The sequence below is a fragment of the Hydra viridissima genome, unplaced genomic scaffold (genome assembly GCF_058129835.1).
Source record: "Hydra viridissima isolate aposymbiotic clone 2 unplaced genomic scaffold, HvirCarnegie_v1 scaffold_15, whole genome shotgun sequence".
Lineage (NCBI taxonomy): Eukaryota > Metazoa > Cnidaria > Hydrozoa > Anthoathecata > Hydridae > Hydra > Hydra viridissima.
The window spans coordinates 5,749,225-5,777,082 of record NW_028324314.1 but is presented as its reverse complement, the minus strand read 5'-3'; the positions used below and the strand labels follow the sequence as shown (position 1 = coordinate 5,777,082).

Genomic DNA, 27,858 nt, shown 5'->3' with positions numbered 1-27,858 from the left:
GAAATACTTTCTCTCACAAAACCGTAGCAACTGAAACTTGTTATTTATTCCCAGTTTCAGTTTTGCGACTAAGCAATATTCAAGTATTAATAAATCATATTTTAAAAAGTAAAAAACAATCATTGATGGGTTTTTTACTTTTTAAAAAATTTTTGTAAACTATTACAGCTTGATATCATGCCAAGTTGAAATGGACAAATATTTAACATTTAAGGCAAGTCGGACATCTAGTGCTATAAGCCACAGTGATATGTAAAGCCGGCCTAATAGTGAAATGAGCTAGAGGCAAAGAAGATAATAATGCTGGACACCTCCAGCCAGGGAGAAGGCCTGTTTTCCTACGATAGCTCTGTAAGGCCCCGAACTCTAAACCAGAGAGACAGCCAGCTTGCCACAGGCAACATAATCAGCCTATGCAAGTTGCCTTAGGCAAGCAAGCAAAAAAAAAAAAAAAAAAATCAAAAAAAGCTTTTAAGTTTTTTTAAAGATATATTTTTCGGACTATCGGATATACCGATTATCGGACGGGCTATATAGGAAAACTATCGGACTATCGATAGCGAATTAGGAACTCAAGAAAAAAAAAAAGCGGTTGCCCAGCTCTGGTAGTTTCAAACTAGTTATGAAATATGACAGTTTAAATAACCTAATAATTTAATCTAATATAGCAATATGTAAATAATAACTAATCTTATATAATTTTGCGATAAATTTATTCTTGTAAACTTCTACTTTCGTTAAAAAAAGACCGAAATCTTTAAAAATAGCCATAGCAACACAATCAAAATATTAAATGTGTTTTAATAGTTTCTAATGTATTTAAAAATAAGTTTAAGTCGCAGCTGCGTCTTTCTTTAGATTTAACAAAACCGATGCCCTTTGTAAATCGCTTCGAAGCTCTGGGTGATCGTTTTTTAACTGCACAATAATGGAGTCCAAACTTTGAAAGTTAGACAACTGTTTCTGTTCTTCCCTTTCGAGTGCGTTTGGGGTTTTACAAAAAGGTTTATACTTACCTGATTTTAAGGAAGAATAATACTTTGCACGTTGCTGTTTTGTGAGAATTTCCTGAAGATTCTAAAGAAGAAATAAATCAAATATTTAATTATTACAAAGTATTTTGTGAAGCAATTTTCTAAGTGAAGAAATAAAATTTTATTCTATATTTTAAACTTTTATAACACGAATATAAATAGTGAAAAATAATATAGTGAAACAAAAATAAATAGTGAAGCAACTTTTTAAACTTAAAAAAATATTTTAAGAATAGTTGACGTAACCTTTAATTTGAGATCTTTCAGCTGTTCTATCTCAATCTCATTAGTCTCAAGAGATTGTTGAAGTTTATGTATATGTGTTTGTTTAGACTCTAACTCCTCTCCTAATCTTTGCTGCAGCTCACGATATTGGAGGATCTCTAGGGGAAAAAATGACACCTTTTATTAATTTAACTCATATACATACAACGTACGAAGGAACTTCAAGCAAACTTGTCTGCTAAACTATTTCAGCAAAGTCATCTAAAAAATAACCGTTTGATTGTAGTAAATATTTTACTGATAAATATAATTTTTTTTTTTCCAGATCACTCGTTTTTAAAGATGTTATGTATATAACCTTCGTCGTACTTGTCTGCTTCTTTATTTGCTTGTCTATTGCTCTTCTTTAACTCGTCTATTTTTTTATGGAACGCACTTTTAGTTACTTGTGGTTTTACAACCTTATTATTCCGTTCTTTTTTTGATTGCGCATCACTCCTAAAATAAACAAAAGGAATCTACATAGCAATATTCGTCATTGCTATCAGCGTATGTGTTAGAGAATCACAAACAATTTTTGTTAAAAAGACAAAACTTTTTGGAATTTTTATTAAAAAAAATGCTAAAACTTTTTTTATGCGTAATTTTTTTATGTGTAATTATCTTTTAAAAAAAAATTATAAAATTTATATATGATAAATAAAAAGCTATCAAATATAATTGAACGAATAATATGCTAGAAAAACACAAGCTAACCTGGCAATTATATTCTCTCTTTTTACAACTGCTTTCTCCATATCTTGGACCATTTTTTCTTGTTGTCTCAATAATTGTGCATATCGCATCTCCATGCGATGAATTTCTGTTTTCATTGTATGTATTTCTCCAAGAGCAATATCAGAGTTTACAGTCTCTCGTGCTTCTCTTGCTAATTGAGTTTTCTTTTCCCATAAAAAGATTTGTCGCCTATGATAATCAATGTCAATTTTTAATACAATTCTATCCAACTTTAGATAAATGATCTAAGTATAATAAATGTAATTATTAATATATTGGTTTAAAAAAAAAGAAATTTATACCAAGCATAAATGAATTAAAAAATTATTCCAGAATATTTGAAGAACCTGAAAATATGAAAATAAAAGAACAATAGAATCCAAAAGGAAAAACTTACTCAGCTTCAGCAACTGCATTCAATAACCTCTCTTTCTCTTCACTCAATCCTTCAATTGTGTTTTTCATTTTCACAGATTCCATCTCTGCATCCTACCATAAAGAAAAATCTAAAAATTTCTGGTTGTGCAGAAAACTATTTTTATTTATTCATACTGATGAAAAACAAGGGATAAAACTGAGTAACGATCTGTAAGACATAATTATTACACCAATAGTTACACACTCTTATTTGTTACAAGAGATTTAAAATCCATATAATAAAAGATTCCTATAAAAGAGAAGGGTTTTTCACAGAAATATTTATTTTTACATAAATATTAACGCTTATTTACCTTGAGTTTTGTACGAAAATGATTTTCTAGCAAAATATTATCTCTCTGCAGACTTTCTTTTTTATCTTTATTATTGTAAATAAGTATATTGAGTTTAGACATGTCTTTCTGCATATTCTTCACACTTTTCTCTATGTCTTTGATTTCTTGCTTTTGTGAGTCAATTTCACCTGAATTATAGCAAAGTTTGTAGGAAAGTGTTAAAGAATAAGAACAATATGAGCACATGATATCATACAATAGCTACAACTTTTAATAACTTTAAAACAAAAAATTTTTTTTAGAAAAAGTTTTAATGAAATCTTCGCTACAATGACCTTCAACTCTTATCTTTTTCTGCATTATAACAGTTAATTTCTTCTTCTTAAAATCTACATCTTTAGATTGTTCATCAACAGTTTTCAACATTTTTACCAGCTCTCCTTGTTGTCTCAACCAATAATGCTGTAATTCAATGGATTCATTAACTTTAACTTCAATTTGGTTTTGAAGAGTTTTTATCTGAAATTCTAATGGTCCAGCAAATGAACCATCCTGATGTAGGAAATGAAGAAAGTTTAACACAATAATTTACAAAAAGAAAAAAAAAACAAACTATCAGTCTAACCAATAAAAAGAACTATAGTTTAGAATAAGAATGAAAAACTAAATTTAAAGATAATAGGTTTGAGATTAAAAAGTTTGTAAAACTCTAGTAAAGAAACTCCAGTGATGAAAACCTACCCCTTCCTTGCTGATAATCAAAGCTATCTTCTTTTTTATTTGATCAACTTTTCCTTGTTTTTTCTCAATCAAAGCATTTCTTTTAATCATTTCATTCTCAATCCTTGAAATTTGTAAGTTTTTCTTTTCAATGGTTTCATTCAATCCACTCAAAATTTCCTGCAAATTTTGCACACGAGTTGTGGCATTTACAATTAGCAACTTATCATGAGATATTGCATTACGAATCTCTGATACAGAACGCTCCTGAAAGACAAAAATGAAATAGACTTTAAAATACTTGAAATCTTAATTACTTCAGTTAAGTGATATTTGAAATTTTTTATTAAGCTACAAAATGCTTTGAAACTTAATTAAAAACTTTTCTTTTGAAACTAAATTCACAGATGTTTTCTTTTCTTCAAAAATTAAAAAAGAAGTACTTACAAGCTCATTATTTCTACTTCTTGTGTCTATGATCTTTTTCCTCATATGTTTAGATGCCTTGTCTGAAGTAAGTTGTTCTTGCATTTTAGCCATAATCATGTTTTCAACTTTCACTTTTTCTAAAAACTCTTGTTCTATCTGCTTCTTCAGATTCAAAAGCTCACTTTCTTTCAATGCAACATCCTAAAGCATTTAAATCTGTTTTAAATATAATTATAAGATTATTAAAATTAATGTTGAAAATGTTTTTAAATTAAGATATTTTCAAAGATTTTTTTGTTTTAGGAAAAGTTGAGAAACTTACTCTTTGAGCTTTTAATAAAAACTGCTGTGTTTCTTGAAAAGTATGAGAGTAAGTGCTATATTCAATTTTCAGAGCTTCTTCTTTATCTTTTGAGACCTGTATGTTTTTCTTCATTGTGCTGATGTCATTTTCTATTCTATTGTGTAAATATGTAATATGTTCATTTTGCTCCTGTGCTTTTAAAATCTGTCTCTTGTACCCCTCCATCTCTGTTTCAATAGCCATGTGTGATTTGCTCTGTAAACTTTATAAAAAATGTTTTATTTTATACTAAATCTTTTACTAAATAAAAAATCTTTTACTATCTTTAAGATAAGTCTAACTTAAAAAACCTACTTTATAAAATAAATTATAAAAAAATTGCTAATAAAATATCATTGAAACATTTTGAAGTAAAATATGAAATGCATCTTTATGGAAAATATAAATTCATACTTATATGCTTCCTGTATAGCAGCATAAGCTTCATCTCGTTTCTTCATTCCAATTAAACTATTGTTCCATTCATGCAACAACTGCTTCTTTTCAACTTCAATTGCCTAGATATTCATAGTAACTATTTCTATAGATAGCAATTATCAAATCAATAAATAATTAAGATATCCTTTACAGAATAAGGAAAAAAATAAAGGTTTAAGTATTACATAGCAAATAGGGGTGGTAAATTAATCAGTATTTTGAATTATTTGATTAACAATTAATTTTTGCAAAATTAATCAACTAATTTTTGATTAACTTTAAAAAATGATTTTTTACGAGTTACTAAAAGTATATTGCTACTCATAAAGGTTTTATTTCTCTTTTTTTTGTCAGATATGATCTTAAAAAACATAAGTTATTAATAGTATCATCATTTAAACTAGTTTGTAACTTAGTAATAAACAAACCAGCAGCATTAAAACTTCTTTCTGGTTCTATAGAAGATGGGGGAAGGCTTAGCATGGCATTGTAAATCTTTTCTAAAGAGCATGGCCTCTTTCCAGTGCTTTCAAATACTGCCATTTCACATTTAATACAAATCAAAATTTCGTAAGGGGATGAATTACAAGTTATTTCTATAGCTCTTCCTATTGATGAATTTGTAGGTGATAGAATTTCTGCTAGTTCTTCAGCTGTAGTTTTTTTTCTCTTTGGTTCCATATCAGAAGTAGATTTAAACTCAGATACTTCTTCAACCTCTAATTCACTATTCCTTTGGTTATCCTCATATAGAAATAAGCGTACATATATTTCTCTTGCTGTTTTAGCGATTTAATTTTTGTTTGGGTACTTGAAAAGATTACCTGGTCATTCTGAATCTGACTTAAAGTCACCCAGATTATCTAAATGGGAAAGTAAACCAACAACGTTACAATTTCTTCTTTCATTAACTCTCTTAGAGACAATAGTAAATAAATTTTGACCTATATTAGTATTTTGCTCTTTAAAATTAAAAACAAAAAACTTTTTTCAGATTTTATCAGATTACAGTCTCAATTTCCCAACGCTATAACACTTAGCTCTACAATATGAAGAGCCTGAACAATATCAGAGATCTGTTTTATTTCTTCTTCTTTTAAAATCAAATCAGTTCTGGATATATCCACAAGAGCTTTTCCAATAACACTTTAATTCCAAGAATCCTTTTAACATACTGATTAGAGAATTCTGTCTTGTTTTAATACCCAGAATAAGCTTAAGCTTTTTTCCTAAATCAGTTGTACAAATGTTTTGAAGAATATCATTTTTAAGTGGTGATTTTCTAAACATCTTGAGTGTTTTATGAACCTTTGATATAAGAAGACCATAGCCCTCATTAAACTGGGTTCCTTCATCAACAGAACTATTATTTTCTTCATTCCAGCATTCTTCATTGTCATTATTATCATCTGATCCTGATGATTCAGCTTCTTCATTTTCACCATCCTCATCATTGATTAGTTCTTGTTGAGTTGTTTTCATTGCTGAACTTTTTTTCTTATAAAGAATATCACATATTGCAAGATGAATCCTATGCACACCCTGTAAAAATGACAATTAATACCAACTTCATGTCCCTTGGAAATCCTTTTAGGGGTAAATAGTATATCGGTACAAGGTTCACCACAAGAAATTTCAAAATCAAAAATGGCCGTCCGAGCGAGATATTCACATTCTAAGTTTTTGGTCCATAGTTCTCATTTTTGCAATATAGATATTGTCAAAACTTAACATGTTGTTTGTTTTTTTCTATATTGAGAAGCTTTTTATTGCTACTAGTAGAAACAGCAACCGTTTGCAACATTGGTACCACAATCATGTACTTGGCAGAGTGGATATACTAGGGTGTAAGTTTTAACCATATCATGAATTTAAGCCAAAGCATGAAACAGAAAAATAAAGGTAACAAACTGAATTTTATTCTGGTCAATTCATTTCAGCATGTATAAAGAACACATTCTGATGCTACAATTTTTGTCATTCCAGATAAATTCACATGTTTACTGTTTAAGTCCACAACACATTGCAAAAGTTGAAGATTGTTATCACGATGAGTTTGGTCCCTTTTGAATGGCTGCCGATAATTAGTAAAGTTGGAATGCATTGCCTCGGTTGTTTGTTCACTAAAGAGTCCCAAAGAACAGTATTTCTAGAAATGAACTGAGGAACATGATTGAAAAGAGCATAAACTTTCGGTGTCCCAGTTCTTGGAAGTTTTAAATGCCTCAATCTTTTGACTGTAATTGGCTTCCAAATGGTTTCAAAAACAGGCTAATACAACAGCATGAAGTGTTTGAAGTGCACCAGTGAACTTTGCCACATCTTGAGCTTTTCCATCGGTGCAAAAGACTCCAACAAATCAAAATTTTTCAAAAGCTATTTGCTTTCCTTTCCGTTGAACTGACCCCCATGGTATGGTTGCATGCTAATGTGCAGCTTTAAAGGCCATTCTTTGGCACCTGGTCACATTTGAAGCAAGCCCTAGTACATGTGATTTACAACTCCCAACATGAGATACAGTTCCATGGGTAAATCAGATCAAGAACCAATTATGATTCATCTTCTGTAATGATTGGTGGGTGAACAACACTTTTGAACTCTCGGGCTTGTTTCACATTGCATCCTGTTAATTCAAAAGCTTTGAAGCATTTCTTGATGGAGCCTACTGTTCGGAGGGCACCAACATTGGCAAGATCTGTTGGTGCAATTTGACATCAGCAGCAAGGGAGGCTACTAAATTGTGCCTGGATTCCACAGATGATGTTGGCAATCTTCAGGTCACAAGAAACAACAAAAGGTAACTTGAAGAAGGCAAAGACTTTTAAACTTCTTCATGTGTATTTGCCTTTGATACATTCATTAGTTGCATTAAGTCCTTTTTTATTCTCAGGCTATTTAGTAGTGTCATTACAACTGAAAAAGGTCTAACAACCAAGACAGTGGGTTCTTCTCATTGGGTTAATTTAGCTAAATGTATTGATATAAATCAACATGAAGAAGGCCAAAACTTTTTTGATATTTTTATAAGTTTCTGGAAGGTGATGCCTCTATAAAAACTCAAAAGAAATTCAAAGGAAGAAAAAATAATGGCAACAGCTGTGATAAATCTTTAGAACCGCTTTTTGAACATTGTGAAGGCTTAGTTTCAGCGCCATGACAATCTCATGGCAGCATAAATCAATCCCATGTGCAATGACAGTCAACCGTAACCATGCGCCTAGGATAGATCAGCACAGCCCTGGTATCAGTGGAACAATCTGGAAATTATGCAGACCTTGCTATCGCGATCTAGGCCTACCAAACCACTCGTGTCAGACGAGATCATCCTGATTTGCAACTATGTGGTGGTTTCATCACCTCTAGGACTTGAAAGGGTGAAAAAAACAGCAACTCCAAAATAGGGTTTTAGCGGATCAACCGCAAGGGCTCCTAACCTATTTGGAAAATCTTTGTCCCGGCTGTTCCATTTTTTTTTTCTTTTGTTCCTCAGTCTCTGTTCTTCCATGTTCCTCAGTTCATTTCTAGAAATCACTGTTCTTTGGGACTCTTTAGTGAACAAACAACCGAGGCAATGCATTCCAACTTTACTAATTATCGGCAGCCATTCAAAAGGGACCAAACTCATCGTGATAACAATCTTCAACTTTTGCAATGTGTTGTGGACTTAAACAGTAAACATGTGAATTTATCTGGAATGACAAAAATTGTAGCATCAGAATGTGTTCTTTATACATGCTGAAATGAATTGACCAGAATAAAATTCAGTTTGTTACCTTTATTTTTCTGTTTCATGCTTTGGCTTAAATTCATGATATGGTTAAAACTTACACCCTAGTATATCCACTCTGCCAAGTACATGTTTCTACTAGTAGCAATAAAAAGCTTCTCAATATAGAAAAAAACAAACAACATGTTAAGTTTTGACAATATCTATATTGCAAAAATGAGAACTATGGACCAAAAACTTAGAATGTGAATATCTCGCTCGGACGGCCATTTTTGATTTTGAAATTTCTTGTGGTGAACCTTGTACCGATATACTATTTACCCCTAAAAGGATTTCCAAGGGACATGAAGTTGGTATTAATTGTCATTTTTACAGGGTGTGTATGGCCAAGTTGGTGGATAACTCCCATTTCTTGTCCCATTTTCTTCATAACTGATGCACCATCAGTGACACATCCAAAGATATCAATGGTCAAATTCATTCCAAATTCTTTCACTTTGTCAGTAACAACAATAACTGCTTTTTCTGAAGACATTGAACCATTCATTCTAATCATTTCAAGACCATAGTGACTTTAGTCTGAACAATGTACATTAAGACACAAGCATCTTCTAGTTCCACATGAAGTCCAATCATCAAGAGAAATTGAAAATCTTTCTCCATTTGCTGAAGCTCGTGAGTAATTTTTAATTTCATTGAGTTTGCATAGTTCATAACAATTGTCTTTATAGCATGTCAATCATCAGGGATTTTTAGTCCTTGAGCTTTCTAACCATTTTTTACATCTTTACTATTGGCCAAAGTTGCAAAGGAGATATGATGTACAGCTGTTAAATGAGCTAATACCTCTTTAGCTTTGTTACCTAATTTATTAAAGTAGTTAGCAGAACTTGGCTGCATAGTATTTGAAGTTTTTGAAACAACTTTGGTTGGCAAAAGTTTATGTTTGTGCTCTAAATGATACAAGAAAATTGAAGTTGATGAATGGAAATTAGGTTCAACTGAACAATATTTGCACTTGAATATTTAATTGTCTTTACTTTCTGATAAAAAAAATGATTTTAAAAATTATTTGATTAATTGTTTGGAAATTAATCAATTAAACAATTATTTTTTTAAAATTGATTAATCAATGAATTGTTAATAATTTACCCACCCCTAAATAGCAAATAAAACCAAAAGAAGAATGGAAATTGCCTGTAATTCTGTTGATGCTTCAGTTAATGTTCTACGAGCAGCTTTAGTTTCTTCTCTCTGTGCTTTAATTTGAGCATCATACATTGCAATATCAGAATGTAAACGGTCTACAGCTATAACAAGTTTGTTTACTAGAAAATCCTAAATGGAAAAATACCTTTAACAAATAATTTAACTAAACTCTTTTCTTTTTCAAAGTTTCAAAGAAAAAATTATAAATTATTGTAAAATTATAAATAATAACTGAAAATCATGCACATCATCAAAAATAAAATTTTGTTCAATAATGTACACATATAAACTTAAAAATCAGTAATGATGCACTAATTATACATAAAAATGACATAACTTTAATTTCTACAGCATAATTATATAAAATTGGATAATCAGTACCTGATCCTTTTTCAACTGCTGTGCTTTCAAAACTTCAGTTTCAGTTTTCTTCGATCCTCTCTTAAGAACGGATATGTTTGAACGAACATTATTTTTTACTGACTCAAGATTGAGAACCTTTGAAGTTGTGTTCTCAACTTCTGTTTGCAGCTCATTTGCTAAAGTTTACATTTCTTACAATTCACAAAACAAGTATTTTAGAAGTATGCAGAAAATTTATGAGAACAACATATACACAAGATTTCTAATGTAAGTTAACTGAAAGTTAAATCATATAAACAGTTTTTGTTCCCAAGCCACTTAGTAATCTTCCTCTTTTATTAATTTTTCTGATTAAAGTGATTAATATTCAAATTAAAAAAATTTTTATTTAATTTACTTATTTCTAATTATCTGCTCATGTATAACACATAAATGGTATATAAACAATAAAATTTAGCAATTTTAAAATGCTTACAATCATAAGATTCAAACTATCTAAAAATCAACTTTTGCTACTTCCTATGATTCCTAATCTGTAGTGTTTATTTCATCAAACACATTGATAGATCATAATAATCTTCCCTCCAAACAAAAACTGTCTTAACAAATTTTCTTGATCATTTATACCGCATACTTTTCCGAAAATTTTAATAAAATTTTTTTTTGCTTTTCACTGGTAAAAACTGGTAAAATTTATTAGCTCCATAATGACATCAAATATTCTATCACTTTCCAAAATGGAATTACACAATCACAAGATCTTGTGAGAGGGTTAATTGGTGAATTTAATTCTTACAATACTTAAAAAAGCATCAGACAACAAAAATAACTTGTGCAACACATGTAAACCAGATCAGCTGAATAGAAAAATTTATTAGCATGAATGCTGATAGTTTAATAAAGTAAAATCAAATTCAGAAAATTATATTTCATCTCTTCCTTGCAAGAAAAAAGGAAGTACCTCATGTCAAGATTTACAATCTCAGCAGGGTAAAAAGATCATACTGTTGAAAATGTAAATACTAAATCAAATAGTCAAATGAAGAAAACAATCTTAATACATTTGAAAATGTTATTTCTTACATTGACAAGACTATTATACTATTAAACTTAAATTTGTGTTTAAGAGAAAAATAATAAATTTTTAAAAATTTGAGTAACTTTTTGTCTTTTAAAATTTTTTATTCAATTTACTTATGCTTAATCATCTTCTCATCCTCAGTATGCAAATGCTATTTAAACAGCAAAATTTTGCAATGGCAAGGTTCAAACTATTATTTATAAATCACATAGTAACTGTAACTGATTTATTTTTTTAGTCTATAGTAACTAGTTTTTAAGAAACTTTTTTAACACCTTGTTTAAATAAAGCTACACATTTATACAAAAAATACCACTTTTTTTTAAAATGAATTATAAAAAGTTATTAAAAAAATAGAATTTTTTCTTAGCAAAAAACAAATTTTTTTTATTGAAGAAAATTAATTCAATGAAAAATAATGATAACCTTTTTTACGCTGATTTTGAAGATTGTTTAATGTCTGCTTATACAAAGTTTTTGTCTCTGTTAGTCGTGTTTCAATTTGCTTGCGTAAATGTGAGCACTCATTAAATAAGTTATGACGCTTTTCTAAAACTATCTGTAGCTTAGCCAACTCCTGTTGTATGCCATATAAATCAACTCCTAAGTCTTCTCTATGCTTTTTTACATATGCTTGTTCTTCATTCTACACAAGAAATGCTAATTATATGCTTAAGTTATATATATATATATATATATATATATATATATATATATATATATATATATATATATATATATATATATATATATATATATATATATATATATATATATATATATATACATATATATAAACACACACACACACATACATATATTATAGATTTGACCCTAAATACTCATTAATGAAATGACAACAAAGTCATATACTTTGTTTTGACATATTATATAAAAATTACTACGTTTATGAAATCTTACACACATACTGTCTACATTTTTGCTATTTGATTTAACATGAGATGATTTTATCAATATTTTTATGTGCCCTAACTGACTTAAGGAAGTATAGATCTTGGTAATAGATCTTGGTAAGAAGCTTTTATTACAAAAAAATATTGCACCCATGGCTTGAAATAGGATATTAGGATGAAATAAGCATGCATCTTACAGTGCTTCTTTGTCTTATTTATTAATATAACTGAGAACAGAGTAGCAATATTTTTAGTGAGTAAATTTCTCTCATCATTAATTGACCTTAGCACATGGGACCTGGATTCATTAATATCACCATCTAAAAGTAAGAAAGCTCTATTAACTACCAGTATTCATCACTTTTTAACAACTTTTTTTAGTTTTGTTCCATAGAAGTGTACCAACACCTCAACTTTACTATTTCATTGCAGAATTAAATAGCATAGGAATATGGCTTTTCAAATTTTTTGTCCACAAACTGAAAAATGGTAAATTCACTCAACCTGCATGGCTGTGATACCACAATAGAGGATCTGCACTTTATTATTGAAATACTAATCATTAATTGCATTCCTAACAGTTTCTGGTTATTCTTTAAGAGATGAAGTAATCAACTTTGGTATGGTAATAAGTTGTTCCTTATTTCTATAGGCAACTACAATAATTTTTTACAATATTAAAACTACAACACATTTTTCTTTAATACCTCAAACATCAAGAGTTAGTAACAATTTACCACTCAATGAAGAGTAACAACTTCTGGCATGTTACTTTGAAAATCAACTTTAATGACTTTGGCACAGTTTTTTGTTTTTTTGTTCAAATTCATTGGATAGATGATTTCATTTAGCCAGTCATCTAACTTCCTTTACCTAAAGAAAATCATTAATATTTCTTCCTAGAAAGAAAATGGAGTCTCTCAAACTCAAATGAGACCTGTCTAAGTTGGTACAAATTTTGGAATAATAAAATCATTTCTACTCATTTTAGAATCATTTTGTGCTCTCAGTCAATAGTGACAAATGCACTTCTGAATTTTCAGCATTCCTATCTAAACTGGAAATAAAATCACTATCAATTGTACTGAAAAAGAACCTCATCTTACCTACTCCCCAATTTTTTTTTAATCAACTCCAGCTAAGCAACCAGGCTTTCTCTATCACTGTAAAAGTTTTTATTTTCTACTTTTTTTAAGTGTATCTGCATATGCAATATTAAACAGATTTGCAAAATTGCTTTTAAACATTTAAGATTTTCTTGACATCCTTTTGTAGGTCCCTTCAAAGTTGATAAATAACTAAAGGTTTTCAAAAAATTAGCTAAAACTTTTATTCTTCACCAAAGCAAGAACAGGCCAGCCATCAAAGATCAACAACCAGTTTAAAAACTCTACATTTAAAAAGCTAAAGTAAATACACTGATTTCAGACTTGAAAATTACATTAAGACCAAACTGTTTTTAAATGTGTTTACAAAATATTTATTTACTTGTTTAAGTAGTTATCCTGACCAGACTGGATAGAATAAAATTTTTGATCAATAAGGTCAACAATTGAAAAAAAAAATTTAACAGCAACAGTTAAACATAGAGGGGTTCTGTGATTATGCAAGGGTATTTGGCTCCTTTTAATGTAAGAAAACTAGTTTTCATCAATACAAAGTGACCAACATGTCTACAAGGGTATCCTCAAACAAAATCTACTCTCAAGTGCTAAACAATTAAACATAAATCCAATTCTGTTTTCAAATAGTTAATCTAAGAACACTGCAATGGTTGGCAGAAAACATTACTGAAGCTCTTGAATGACTGCTTTAATCTCTATACCTTATTCCAAGTGAACACCTGTAAAATTCTTTTAGGTTGAAAAACTAGAATGAAAAAATAAACAATCTAAATTACTTCAAGTCTGTCATTTAAAAAAATGGTATAATATCCTAACTGGCATTACTAAAAAATTGGTCAATTTTGTTTTGTATCCACTAAAGACCACTAAAGATTTTTCTTGTCTTGTGTAAAGTACTCATAGATAAATAATGCAATAAGTTAGTAATGTGACATAATAAAAAAACATTTTTGCATATCCATTACTTTGTCAAAGTTTACTGTATATGGCTAATTTACATTAGATTAATTTGCAGTCCCATAACTACAAGTTGTACATGATATAACTTAACAGTATGTCAGCATTATTATTTGTAAAGTAATTTTTGAAAAGATGTTAATTGTTGTTAACATTATAGTTGGTAGATTTGAAAACTAATAAACCTTTTTTTATCTAACAGTAAACTTTTTTCTTTTTGGATAAAATAAGGAAGTTTATAGTGTATAAAATTGACTTAAAACAATACATTAACACAATTTCAATGAAAATTTAAACTTACTAACTCTTGAAGCTCTAAAGTTACTTTTCGGTCTAGTTTTAGAAGATGTTCTTTATATGCTTGTTGAAATCGTTTCATCAATGGCTGAAATTATTTAAAAACTTTAAATAGCAACTGAAATAGAAAAAAAAGAGAGAGAAAAAACTGTATTTGTAAATAAAAATTTACATGTTCAGGCTCCAGAACAATTAGATCACTGTTTGTTTCAATGCCAAGTTCATTGTTTTTGTCAACTGAATCACTTTTATTAATCGCATCCATACCACTATAATCACTATATTTAACATTTTCATTTTTGACTTCATCATTTTCATCATCATCAGATGTACCAAGAGCTAAACACATACACACATTATATATATATATATATATATATATATATATATATATATATATATATATATATATATATATATATATATATATATATATATATATATATATATATATATATATATATATATATATATATATATATAAAGCTTATTCATTATTTTTAAGTATAATCGTTTTACAGATTATTACTCTCTATTCTTTTAGAAAAAGAGTAAGATTACAAAGAAAAATTAATAAGGTGATTTCTTTTTATCTCAAACTGTCTTATCTATTTTGAATAACCTTAATACCTCTGCCTAACACATGTTGTGGTATACTTTTACACTATCGATTAAAATTATTTTAGAAATTGAATAAAATTTATTATACATATGTAATGTATATTAGTCTTAATTTTTTTCTAGTATAAATAATAAATTGTAGATATAAACACTCATATTTTGCATACTTAGCAACGAATTAGTTTCGAAGTTTTACAATATGAAATTACGTACTTTGTTTTTCGTTCATTTTTTTAACTTAATTTTTTTTTCGGAACTAATATCTTGACGGGTATTTACTTTTGTGCACCAACATTTTCTCGAAAAAAACTATTGGATCTGCATCCTCTCTTCGTGGATTACATTCCTTGTATCCGTCATGTTTGTTTAGATATTTGTTATGGTATACAGTAGTTACGGTATCATTTTACTCTTAAGGCCGGTTTACATCACAAATATTTTTTTTTTGTAAATGCAAATGTAAGGGATCTAAAACATTCGTAAACAAACAAAAAAAATGCCTCCGGTTGACTCATGGTATGTTTTTGCTTTTTATAAAAGTTATATATTATCACAATTTCTTTTTATATTGATAATTATTGATCTAAATGATTAATTTTTCTTATGTAAAACTGAAATAATGTAAGGGAGAGAACTAAGTTAAATGCACTTAGTAGAAGAGTCTAATGATCACTTTTTAAATAATAGAGAAATTTAGTAATTAGCATTCATTCTTAACCTACAGGAAAACCTCTCTAAATGATGCATGATAATGTTAATTAACTCTCATTAGTGATAGCCTTTTTATAGACTTCTTATAGGCTGGTAGTCGTACTTGCAATAAACTTTATTTAGTTGATCTCAATCTGTTTACTAGCTTTGTATTTACCACCAATATGAAATTTTGGCTTATTGAAAGTTATTGATTTGTTAATGTATTTATGTTTTGTGACTAAAAATATTTGAAATTATACATTTTTAGTAATCTATATTAAATTTGAAAATAATTTAATTAGTACAAAGAAAAAATAATAAGAAAGTTGAATTGTCCAATAGCTATAAGTTGCTATTGGGTTACTAGTGCATTTTTACAAATACTGTATATACCAGTGAATGATAGAATTTTGTAAAATTTATGCAATTTATAAATAAACTAATGTAAATATTCTCTTTAAATTTTATGAAAAAAAAAGTATTTACAATATTTACAATTTAAAAAAAAAAATAAAAATCTTCACTATGTTTTTAAATCCAGGTCACATTTTTGAACTTTTCTAAATAACTAAAAACTGAAATTATACACATATATTTAAAGGTACTTCAAGTGCTTATATTTACAGCTTGATGATATTAACCATACCAATTTTTACAAGAGGTTAATTACAACACTCAACCTCACTACAGAAAAGTACTAAAAACAGAATATATAACATCTGTAAAAATCTAAATTTATCCAAAGCATATGCATAATTATCTATTCTGCAGTATTCCAGTTAATTAAAAAGTTAAAAGTTCTGAGAAATTTAAATCAAATATCCATCTATTTTATCATGTAAAATACAATGTTTTTAAATTTTTAAAGTGTTTTTTATAAAAAGATCATTTATTATAAGCTATTTTATTGGTAGTTCTTTATTTAAAACTATTTTATTGGTAGTTTTTCTAGGCAGTACAGCTATTTAAATGAAAAGATTTTTCTTGACCATAAAAGAGTTGAGATCCCTGCTGCAATCTTTCTTTTGATTTTATATTTTATCCTAAACACAAGCATTAACACTTTGTTTTCCAGTTGACTTATTAAATTATTGACACTTCTCACAGTTGTGCATATTTTTTTAACAAAATTTAGAACTTTCCGATATTCCAAACCAACCAAGTTATAAAAATCTGCATAAAAATTCCTCTTTTTTGATGATTTATCTTACCTGAAGTTAACAAAGAGTTTTGATAACAATGAGCTTTTAATTAATGTATGTTAATTTATAGCCCTTTTTTACCAAAATATTCTAAATGTTTGCAAAATAGTTTGCCATTTCAAAACTCACAATTACAATTTCAAAAATTATTGTGTTGACTTGTTAAAAATGATGATTGATAAATAAACACTTTGAAAAGTTATTTAAAAATGTGTAAATAAAAAATCTTAGCTAAAATTTTGAATTTCAAATGTAACTTTAAAACTAAGATTTAAAAAAAGGTCTTGTGATTAAAATTGTATAACTAATTTTTTTTAAAGAAAAGCATTTTTCACATTAGTTTTTTCTAAAAGTTGAGTTTTAAAATACCTTTCTCTCAAAGCTGTTTTTTTTTTTTTTTTTTACCTAATCATGTCATTCAAAACAAGTAACCTGTTTATCTTCCATGAATTTAAAATGCATTAAGTTAGCGCTAATTTCACATCAATATATCTAAAAAAACCTAAAATGTCACTTTGTATTACAGAATTGCTTAATTTTTAAAATTCTGAGAGAAATTATCACAACTAAAAAAATTAGAAAATTTTAACATCCTATTCTAAATGGTTCTAAAGATATTGTTCTTTAAAGTTTACTAAACTGCAGTCTTGACCCCTTCTTGTTAATTTTGTATTTTTAACAATAACTTTATAAATAATTTCGCTGATTAGCTTAAACTTGATATCTAAGTATAATTGCAGTGGAATGAAAAACATAGCATTTTTAGTTTTAACATTCCAAGTTAAATTTTACCCAACTGATTTTCAATGATTTGTGACAAAAAAAACCCTGCATTCTGTAACCTGCATTAATATTAAAATCAATGTTATGATAACTAAGATTTAAAAAGTTTTTATGATTATTACTTTGCATAGTGTAACAATCTGAAAAATAATTTATCTTAGTTATTATCAGATAAAAAGTTTTTAGATAATTAGCAATCTGAGTTTGAACTTCATACACAAAACAAGTGTCATGATCATTGTCCTCTGAAATAAAAAATTTTTTGTTCCAAGTGACATATTTCATTTTAATAAGTAAGTACTATTGGATGCAGGGTGAATTTAGTTTTGCTGTAATGGTAACTTTTGCTGAATAGAAGTAATTTTTCCAACTTTAAATTTTATCTTGAACAACAAACACATAGTTTATTGTAAGATCAAATGCAAAATTCTTTTTCTTTTTTTTTTTTTTCATTCATTTCTTTTAAACATTTTGCTTGGGACTTGGTTATGTAAGAGTGATGTAAGCTTGTCAGAAGCTTCACATAGCATTAGTTTGTAATCAATAGTTGTTTTTGATTGCATGATTAATTCAGTTATATCAGTAGTTTTCCATTGGTTAAAAGAGATTTCCTTAACGATAGCAAAGTCAAATAGTTCTAAATCCAAAAAAACTTTGGGACTTATGAATCGTCCACTCATTGTTAATTAAGTTGCATATGAGCCTTAAAATCAATTTTTTGTTAATTCCTATTTGATTGCATTTGTTAACACAAACTGAATATTTTCCAGATGACCCTCCTGTAACACATTTTTAGACTACAAAACTTGGAAAAAACATTATACAACTTTGCAAAGTTTGCTAGGAAAAGATGTTTTTATGTATGCTGGTTTATGCTAATACTCATGTAGCCTTTTTTCCTCTTGATAAAAATCAGCTACTTTTTTTAATGTTGCTTCAGTTAACATTTCTCCTTTTTTCTTTTCAAGAATTTATCAATTCAAGATATTGATTTGATAAATGCTGTACAAGTCTGCATGTCTTCCTTGTGAATTTACTTAAAGACACGACTTACATTGTTTAATTTCAGATCTTAATTATGAATCCAATAAATTTATTTTACAGAACATCTTTTTTTAATTTTATTAAAATAGCAGCAAAGATAAAATCTCTGTTAGCAATTATACCACTTCATAAGTTTTTTAAAAGTAATTTGGATGCCAAAGTATAAACAGGCCATGGCAATACCACCAGGCTAAATTGATGTGGAATTACCTTTTAATGAAACAAATTAACTGTTGTTAACCTGTCAACTGTTGTTCTTGAACAAAATGAAATTTGAAAGACACTCATATAACATTCATCTTAAAATAGATTGCTTTAATATATTAGTTGGTATTATCTAATGTATTATGCTAACATATTTTACTTAATTAGTTTTAAAAAAAACCTTATTTGGATGCTAAAAATATACGCACCATAAAGACAGTAGAAAAAAAAGTTGTGCTTATAAGTTAACTTTGCTAAAAAAAAGTTCATGAACTTTTCTGCAACACTACTGAATTGTTTTGAAGCTGTCTTATACTACTGATATCCTAAAGTGTCCCCCCACCCCACCCCCCTTTACGCATTTAGTTTGTGTATATCTAATTATAGATATCTAGATATAAGGTTTACAAAGGTGAAGTAAAATAGGTAGATTAACAACAAATCTTATGTACTATACTTTTGTAGATAATTATTGAAATGTATTTCAATAATTTCAATAGTTGATATATATCAATAACATGGCCTAAAATAAGCATATAACCATCACAATTCTCAATTACATTTTGCATGTTGGCAATAAGTTTTTTTTCAGCAATCATTTAGTATTATTGTTTCAGTAATTCATTAAAAAAGCATATATATTTGCTTGAGGTTTCTTCAAAATTTATTTTCCAAAAAAAAACCATTCTTTTGTATTGTATTAAAGGAGTGACATATTTACAAACAAAAAATCTAAAATTATAATTCTATTTAAAATATTTATTTTATAAAAAAAAAAACAATTCTAAGTTAAATATCTAGATTCATTAAAGTTAAGGAATTAAAATAAATTATTAACAGTTAAAATAAGTTATTAATAATTATGTTAAGTTAATTGAAAAACCTTATTGAAAGAGGAAATGATAGTTGTTTTTTTAATCATAGTTAGCAGGTAATTATCTGAAAAAATGGTATTTAAACATCACTGAAGTGCGCCTATGACTAAGTTTTACATATGGATAGTTAGTGATTGTGGGTAAATTTAATACACTTATGAAATGAAAGATGTTGGGTTTGAAAAGTTTAGTTAGCATTTTATGAAGAATGGATTTTTTTTTTTTTTTATCCAACACATTGTTTTAATGTTTTTATCATTGATTAAAATAACTGTTTAATGTAATCATAAAGAAATATAAAATAAAAATTAAAAAATTCAGCAATTATATAAAATAAAGTTCATTGTTTATAAATAAAGTTCATTGATTAAAACAAAAAAATGCAATCATTACATTACACTCCCTGACAAAACTTTAAAACCACTTTATAAAAATTTATAATTTATAGAAAACTTATAAAAAAAAGATGTAAAAAGTTGAAATTATGAATATTTATAAAACAACAAAATTTTAAAAAAACTTTATTTTTAAAAACATTGAATTTTTCTCTAAATTATTTTTATGTAAATTGAATATAAATTTTTAAAATTGTACTTGTTTAATTTTAAAAATGAACTAACTAAAATACATCACTGGTTATGAGTGTGGTAAAATTAATGCTCTTTTTTCAAAGAACCTAAGTGAAAGAGAAATAGCAACAAATATAAATAGATTGAAGACACTTTTTCATAAATATCTTAAACTTTTTCATAAATATCAATAAATATGAGTTTAAGAAGACAAGAGGGCATAAAAAATTGATAAATGGGCTCAACAAACAATTTTTAAATTAGTAAGGAATTCAACACTGTTTGTTGAGGAAGGGTACTTTGAGAGGTGTTAGTTTAATGATTTAGGCAGCCTTTACAACTGATTAAAAAATCTTTTTTATTCAATACCAAATAGAATTATAGAAGTAATTAAAAAAATGGTTAACCAACTCACTTTTAATTGAGAAAAATAACAATTAAAACAAAAATCTTTACTTTTTTAAATACTAAATGTTTTTAATATTCCAATTTATTTTATGTGTATTGTAATTAGGTATATTCTAACTATGTTACCATTTTTATGAATTGTTGTTATTAAGAACTGAAACTGATGTGGTCTTAAAGTTTTGCAGTCTATTTAATTGCTGGATGGTTATGCTTTTATTTTAAGGCTGAAAAAATAAGTTTATTATAGTTCTTATTATATAAAATATTATATTTTTTAATTAAATAAAGCCATTTAAAGACATATTTTGTACAAATATTTACCTCCTCCCTATTGTAGAAGGGGGTATAACAAAAGTATGAAATATTTTCATGATAAGATTTTTAACTTATGTTGATTTGAGTCCTGAACAAGTTGCATTGCAACATATGCTTATTCTAAGATAAAAAATTTTTTGCTTATGACCTTTTATGACCTTAATTGAATCCGCTTTATGAGCTTGTTTGGTTTTTCTTCTAGGCAGCAAGATTACAATGGAGCAAGCCAAGTTGGACAGGAAATTATGGAGCTTATAAATGAAAGAAATTCACTTCAACGAACTGGTTCAAGAAATTCTACACAAGTAATTGTTTAAATTAGTTTGGATAAAATTTTTTTAAAAATGTTTTAATTTAATTCAAACAAGTTTAATAAATATCTAATAAAAATTTTTATACTAAAATTCTAAAATACTTAGCTTTTTAATAAAGTAAATGTATTTGAACAAAAATTTGTTAGAGTAAATTTGTTAAGCAAATTAATCAGAAATGATATCACTAAAAAAAATGTTTCTTTTGAAAGATATTGGTTGCTTTTCTTTTTTGGAAGAAAATGGCTGCTTATTCTTTTATGAAAGAAAATGGTTACTTATTCTTGCACATTTGGTTTTAAATAAAAAGTTTGGAAAATCCACGTAAGATATCACATAATTCAATTGCTAGTTTATAATCTAAAACAGTTTTATAAATGGTATACTGAAAAAAATCACTCCAGTGATCTGGCTAATTTTTTTGTCTCCACATTTGTTTTTATAGAGGCAGGTTTCATTGCAGTTGACATGCTAGAAATGAAATCAATATAATTACTAGCAATTAAACTCATGTGTTATTATTAAGGACTCAATATACAAGAAGTCTAAATTTAAAAAAAAATTTTTTTTAAACACTATGTTCTCTTAACAGTTTCAGAGATAAAGATTTTAAATATGGGCTTATGCATAAGAAAGAAACTTGTTCTTTTAGGGGAAAAAAATTTTTACTCTAAAATCATCCTGCAAAAAGATACTAATATATCTCCTTTTTTCTTTTTTCTTCCAATTATATTGTAATATTTACATGTTTTATCTATTAAATATAAGAATTGTGGCTTAGGATGTTGAAACAGTATTTTATTCTACAGTCTGACCCATATCCCATAAACATTTACCCAATTACATTTTTTGTAACCAGTTTCAGTAAAAATGGTTATATTTCAGTAATGTTCAGTAATGTTTAAGAAAATACAATTTTGGAATACTTTTTATTTTGTTTTAATTTTTATTATTTACTGACATTTGGAGCAATTTTGATTTTCCATATGATGTGAAAAGTTGTTAACTTTTCTTCCAAATTGTGAATCCCACTAAAATGTAAAAAGTTGGTAAAAATATAAGAAAAAGGAAATTCAAATGGGAAGTTTATATTTAAATATCCTCATTTCAAGATTAATTTAAAATTGTTTATATAATGAAGTACTAACATGCTTAGAATTGCTTATAAAATTAAGTACTAGCATGATTAGAATTAAAAAATATATTTAATTAATAAAAGCAAAAACCAAAAAAATAATTGAAAGAAGACTTTTTCTTTCATGAAAAAAAAACCTGGTTTATAAAAGTTAATGTTTTTTTCACTGGGGTACTGAAATAAACCTATAAAAGAATGTTTTATTTTATGATCAGGTTTTGCATTTAAACTTTAGATTCAATCTGCAATCCGTGTGAAGATATCTGATTTCTCCAACATGATTAAGTCAATGAAAATGCAATTATTGAGATCCGCTTCTTCCAATGTTATGTATCTTTTACAAAATAGTTATTGAACTTTAATTTTTAACACATAAATCTAATATTTTATTGTTGATTTATTTGGTACAAATTGTTTTTAGGATATTTTACATGAAAAAATTTTGGCTAGTGTTGTCATTTTCTGCTTTTTATTGATTAACATTTATTTTTTATATATCTTTTAAATTCTAAGTAGACTTGCTTAAGATAATTTAAGAACATTTTCCTGTTAAAAATTTTAAGTAATAGTCCTAGTTAAAAATCTGGAGTGAGGCTTAACTCTGTTGGTAGTAATTCAAGAGAGATGGAGAGGCGACAGAACCAAATTGATTCCCTGATTACCAAGTAAGTTATTTCAGTTTAATCTTTGTTTCTAAGTTTGAATAGTTTTAGGCCTAATCTTATTTACATTTTGTTGTGGAAGATTGTTCTGTTTGTTTATATTTTGTCATTTAAAGTTGTTGCACTTGCTTAAAATTCGTTGCTGTTTCTTAAATCTCTTTTAAATGGCGAAATTGTTTTTGTACTTCTTTAGATGTAGGAATTAAGTAAGGAACAAATAAAGTGATCAAGTAAACCCTATTTTTTACAGTTTCTTACCTTGTTATTTTTTAAAATATTTTATAATACAGAGAGAAGCAGATAACTCAAGCTTTTAAGCAATCATTTCCTAACAACACTTCAAGGTTCGATTTTTTTAAGTTTTTTTATTCTTTAGGAGCATTAGCAAAACTCTCATTGTTTTATTTTTTTACAGATTTATTTTTTTACAGATGCTTAAAATATATAAATGTATATAAATACATGTAAGATCTTAAATAATTTTTAACAGCACCAAGTTTTAACAGTAGGTGACATTAAAAGTTAGTATTTATTTAGAGGTGGTGTCTTAAATGATGGTTACGATAATGGGAATACTGACTCATGGACACCAGTGCCTCCTTCTCGCAATTACACAGAAGATGAGTTGACACATGATAATTTTTATCAACAACAAACAAAAATTATTGAAGGTTACTTTTAAGTTTTAAATTTTCTTTTTCTATTTCAAATTTTGTTTTCTTAAATTTTGTTTCAATTTTGTAGAACAAGATCGAGGTTTAGAGGCACTTTCTAAAGTGATTGAAAGGCAAAAATTGATGGGGAAAAGTATTGGAAATGAGCTAGATTACCACAATGGTACAATTTTTAAAACTTTTTTGTAAGATTAATGAATTTCTTGAAAAACAATTGTTTTTATAACAGAATAAAACCTCAAACAAAACTTCAATGTAATTATTATACAAAGTTCTTATTTAGATTATACATTTTAAGCCAAATGTTTTTGGGATGTTTAAATTATAGGAGTCAGAGGGGTTAGACTCCTTCACCTTTTTATATGAGAGAATCACAATGAAAGAATCACAATGAAAGAATCACAATGGCTTTGAACCCCTCCACTTTTTTAGTGTTGTATATTATTTCATACTTTGAAATATTCAATAATATTTTTAAATTTGATCTAAAAGATACAATAATAATAGTTTAGAATTTATTTTAAAGGATGTAAGTTATAAGTTCTAATTATGTTATAAGAATTAAAATAAAAATATAACTTTTTATTTGAATTCTTATAAGACAGTTAGAACTTATTTACAAATATTTTGCTGAATACCCTTCAAACCTCTAACAAAATGAGTTTCTCATTGAACCTCTGTAGAAATGAAAGAATACTTGCTTTAGTTTCATGCCTAGTTTTTCTTTTAATATAAAATATCTTATAGAGTTAATTGATGATATTCAAGACCGCGTGGAGGGTACCAATCAAAAATTAATCCGAACAGAAGGTCACGTAAAGAAAGTGACGAAGAAAACCGGAAGTTGTGGTAATTTTTATTCTTTAATTAATGTTAACTTTCAAGAAAAGTATGCTACAAATCATTTTAATATAAAATAATATTTTAATAAAAAAGCATAAACAAAAACTTATTAGAATAATTGGGTCCGTTATTTGAGATTGTCACCCTCCACACTTTGAGAGCAAATAAATAAAAACCATAACAGAGGTTGACATTTGCAAAAAATGCGCACCACTTTTCTACTATTAAGTATGTTAAGTTTGAATATTCTTTTTTATGAGATATTGTTTTGTTTTGTTTTTTTAAGTAATTTTATTTAGAGTGACATTTGTAACGCTTACTATTTACTGGTCTGATTTTAATGTCTTTATGTGTAGTTCTAAGACAACTGGTTGGTTCTAAAAAACACTTCTTGGATGTTTTTAGGACATAATTATCTTGATTTATGCTATAAATAAAATCAGACATTAATGTTGCTGAAAGAAGATATTTTATCTTTTTATGATGTTACAAACCGCAATGGTTAAAGAAACCTTCTCAATACTTAGTAATTCTCATCACCTTTCATTTCTCAACACAAATCTAGCATTTATTTGAGATTAGCGAATCGAAAAAGAGTTAATAAGAGATATAGTTGGCATGTTATATAGTAAATTGGAGGGTCAACAATTATCAATTGTTACTTTTGATTGTGTGCTAAAGGAAATTTGGGTTATTTCTGTTTTTAAGTTACTCTGTTAAATTATTTTTTTTAAATGCTTTTTTTTAAATAAGTCTGTTCCCTTCAATTCTTTTATTGGTGTCAGTGCTTGTGAACTTTGGTGACTTCTCACTCTATTTTTAAGCAAAAAAGTATTTTACTTGTCCAGCTAAAATCAGATATAAAAACAAATATTTGAATGTTATCAATCCATCAATCACAGGTATTTTAATATGAAGAATTCTACCAAAAAATCATCTTCATTACACATCTAGTGTTATTCGCTTTATCCAATTTAAAATGTCAACGATTGGAACATCAGAGTAAGTTGTGTATGCAATACAGATTTTTTATGTAATACAGTTTTAATGAATTATTCTTTTATTTTATTGACACATGTTTTGTTCTGTTATAAAGTTAAACTTGGTTTGAGTATTAAATCGATCTCCAGCAAATTTTGTTTAAAAATTTAACTAAATAAGCAGAAAGTCATGGATTTATCAATTGTAATAGTCTTTACTTTAGTGTTGATATGCTGTCATTTGATTGGTTGTTTTAGACTTGAACTATTGAAAGTGAATCTTTAGTTTAGTTTTTTTTCGTCTTTTTTAGTTTTTGAAAAATTTATAATGTAGAATGGAAGCTTATGAAGAGCTTGTTTAACTCGCTTGATGATCATAGCATATTGAAAGATATTTATTTGGCCTGTTTTATTAAAATACCAATTCACACAAAATCATATATTTTAAAATACCAGTTCACGCTAAAATCATATATTTTAAAATAGCAATTAACGCTAATATCATATATTTTGAAATATTCAATTACTAATCTAATCTCTTATCTAATAATCTTTTATTGAAATTTTATTGACAATGAAGGATTGACTTTTTCCTTAAAAAGCTTGTTTTTTTTAGTCGTATTTCACTCGTGGAGCGGCCCCATTTAAAAACTACTTGATTTACTTATTCTTATTTTTATCATTCTTTATATTCTTTTTTTTTTTTTTTTTTTTTTTTTTTTTTTCTTTACAGCTTTGATTGTCCTGGTGATTTTATTATTGATTGCTATCTTGGTAGTGGCTGTTGTACCTAAATGACATTCTTACATTCGAAGTATTTAAATAATTTTACCTCGATTGGAAGCCGTATATTGACCTTTTTTTATTACAATAAAAAAAAATTATAAATTGATGCAGTATTGACTTTTTAAACTTTTTGAAGTATTCTAATTTGTGTTCAGTGGATTGATAACAACAACTAAAGAAAAACCGATGCAACTCATTTGCTCGGAAGATAAATGGCGGATCTCCTTTACTCGGAAGATAAACAGGGAACCAAAAAGATAATCGAAGAAAACGTTCTCTTAAATAGAAATATTTTATTACTTGATTAGAAATTCCTAAAATTGTAGATAAAGTGAAAGTCTGGTGTTAGTCTATTGCTCGGTTTCTGAAAATTGTTAATTGAAGACATTACTAAATGATTCTTTAGATAATTAATATTTATTTTGTAATAAACTTTAAAAATTGCATGCTGTCTTTTATACTATCTGCACAAAAACTTCAAACCGTAGTTAAAAATCTACCTCTCTCTTAATGCCGTGCGTCTATCTCATGGGTGGGTACGCATGAGGTTAATGAGTGCCGTGTTCCGGTTTTTCATACATTACAAAGAGCCACAATTACAAATTTTTAATATACAAATTCAAAATATTACTAACTTATTAAATTTATAAAAACTCAGTAAAAAAACAAATAGTTAAAAAGGATTTAAATTTTCAATACCAACCGAATATCACTAGGAAACCGGACATCCGCTAAGAAATCTCTTTTTTCACAGTTATAAATGAAATAAATTCTTAGAAGACTTATTTTGTTCTAATTGAAGAGCTTATTTCTGACAGCCGCATTTTCGTTGAGCCTAATCGTGGAAGTATAAAAGCAGGAAGTCTTAAACTATAGAAATAAACTCAAACTATGCGTGTTATTCCTTTTCATAAAATAAAATAGATCTGGAAGCATTTCTGTTACTTAAATCATTTATCGTTAATCTGCTGTGTGCACTAATTTCGATAATAATTGTATAACTCGGTTTGAAAAAACAAAAATTCTTCAAAAAGAGTCCTCCTATTTAATGGTGTTATTTTTTTGTGTTTTTTTTTTTCTTTAATATATTATTTTAGAAAAAAAAAAGTAACCAGAATTAAAATTTTTTATCGCTGGCATCCAGAGAAATTAGCATTATAAGTTACTCTCTCACTTAAAGTGAGCAAAAGGCAGCCATCCTATTACCATCAAAACTTATATTGAAAACGAACCAATTCCCTTTTAAAACCAAATGAATCCATTTATGCATGTATTAACTTAAGAAATTAAACAAAAAATTAAAAAATATCAATTCATTATTTACAATTCATCACAGAAAATTTCACAGTAACAAATATTTCAAAATAATTTTTAATTGTCACTCAAATTTAAAATAACAGTT

The 27,858-nt window shown here is 27.3% G+C and overlaps 3 protein-coding genes across 6 annotated transcripts; 1 reads left to right on the top strand and 2 right to left on the bottom strand.

Annotated features, from left to right (window-relative positions):
* Positions 1 to 694: 694 nt before the first annotated feature.
* Positions 695 to 15,360, bottom strand: LOC149878375 (coiled-coil domain-containing protein 40-like). 4 transcript variants are annotated; one of them, XR_016447541.1, is made up of 18 exons: positions 15,186 to 15,360; positions 14,524 to 14,690; positions 14,356 to 14,439; positions 12,711 to 12,846; positions 11,486 to 11,705; positions 9,997 to 10,154; positions 9,604 to 9,744; positions 4,656 to 4,759; positions 4,221 to 4,464; positions 3,917 to 4,099; positions 3,491 to 3,736; positions 3,085 to 3,301; positions 2,768 to 2,937; positions 2,434 to 2,525; positions 2,016 to 2,225; positions 1,629 to 1,757; positions 1,281 to 1,417; positions 695 to 1,077 (listed from the first exon to the last, which is right to left on the bottom strand). XR_016447541.1 is itself a non-coding variant. In XM_090072635.1 (18 exons), the coding sequence occupies exons 7-18, from the start codon at positions 9,685 to 9,687 to the stop codon at positions 832 to 834; spliced, it is 2,073 nt and encodes a 690-aa protein (XP_089928761.1). In that variant the 5' UTR covers positions 9,688 to 9,744; positions 9,997 to 10,154; positions 11,486 to 11,705; positions 12,711 to 12,846; positions 14,356 to 14,439; positions 14,524 to 14,690; positions 15,186 to 15,360; the 3' UTR covers positions 695 to 831. The 4 variants fall into 4 exon arrangements, 2 of the variants coding, with proteins under 2 accessions (XP_089928761.1, XP_089928760.1); XM_090072635.1 differs by having other exon boundaries at positions 1,618 to 1,757; XR_016447540.1 differs by lacking the exon at positions 12,711 to 12,846 and having other exon boundaries at positions 15,186 to 15,358.
* On the bottom strand, positions 4,923 to 9,359 carry LOC149878376 (uncharacterized). Its single transcript, XM_090072637.1, has 4 exons — positions 8,728 to 9,359; positions 5,988 to 6,176; positions 5,504 to 5,542; positions 4,923 to 5,423 (listed from the first exon to the last, which is right to left on the bottom strand). Exons 2-4 carry the CDS (start codon positions 6,159 to 6,161, stop codon positions 5,001 to 5,003), a joined length of 636 nt encoding a protein of 211 aa, XP_089928763.1. The 5' UTR covers positions 6,162 to 6,176; positions 8,728 to 9,359; the 3' UTR covers positions 4,923 to 5,000.
* On the top strand, positions 15,355 to 26,900 carry LOC149878374 (syntaxin-8-like). The gene is made up of 9 exons (XM_090072636.1): positions 15,355 to 15,488; positions 21,268 to 21,370; positions 22,747 to 22,841; positions 23,123 to 23,176; positions 23,464 to 23,517; positions 23,711 to 23,844; positions 23,918 to 24,010; positions 24,595 to 24,696; positions 26,404 to 26,900. Exons 1-9 carry the CDS (start codon positions 15,469 to 15,471, stop codon positions 26,466 to 26,468), a joined length of 720 nt encoding a protein of 239 aa, XP_089928762.1. The 5' UTR covers positions 15,355 to 15,468; the 3' UTR covers positions 26,469 to 26,900.
* Positions 26,901 to 27,858: the final 958 nt, after the last annotated feature.

Coding starts and splice junctions, on each gene's coding strand:
- LOC149878375 (XM_090072634.1), bottom strand. Junction 3,302..3,490: donor TGATTATCAGCAAGGAAGGG/GTAGGTTTTCAT, acceptor TTCCTACATCAG/GATGGTTCATTTGCTGGACC. Junction 2,226..2,433: donor AATGCAGTTGCTGAAGCTGA/GTAAGTTTTTCC, acceptor TGATTATCATAG/GCGACAAATCTTTTTATGGG.
- LOC149878374 (XM_090072636.1), top strand. CDS start 15,469: ATGCCTCCGGTTGACTCATG. Junction 21,371..22,746: donor GTTCAAGAAATTCTACACAA/GTAATTGTTTAA, acceptor TTTAAACTTTAG/ATTCAATCTGCAATCCGTGT. Junction 24,697..26,403: donor GAAGAAAACCGGAAGTTGTG/GTAATTTTTATT, acceptor TTTTCTTTACAG/CTTTGATTGTCCTGGTGATT.
- LOC149878376 (XM_090072637.1), bottom strand. CDS start 6,161: ATGAAAACAACTCAACAAGAACTAATCAATGATGAGGATGGTGAAAAT. Junction 5,543..5,987: donor ATGGTCTTCTTATATCAAAG/GTTCATAAAACA, acceptor TTTCCCATTTAG/ATAATCTGGGTGACTTTAAG. Junction 5,424..5,503: donor GTCAGATTCAGAATGACCAG/GTAATCTTTTCA, acceptor TTTCTATATGAG/GATAACCAAAGGAATAGTGA.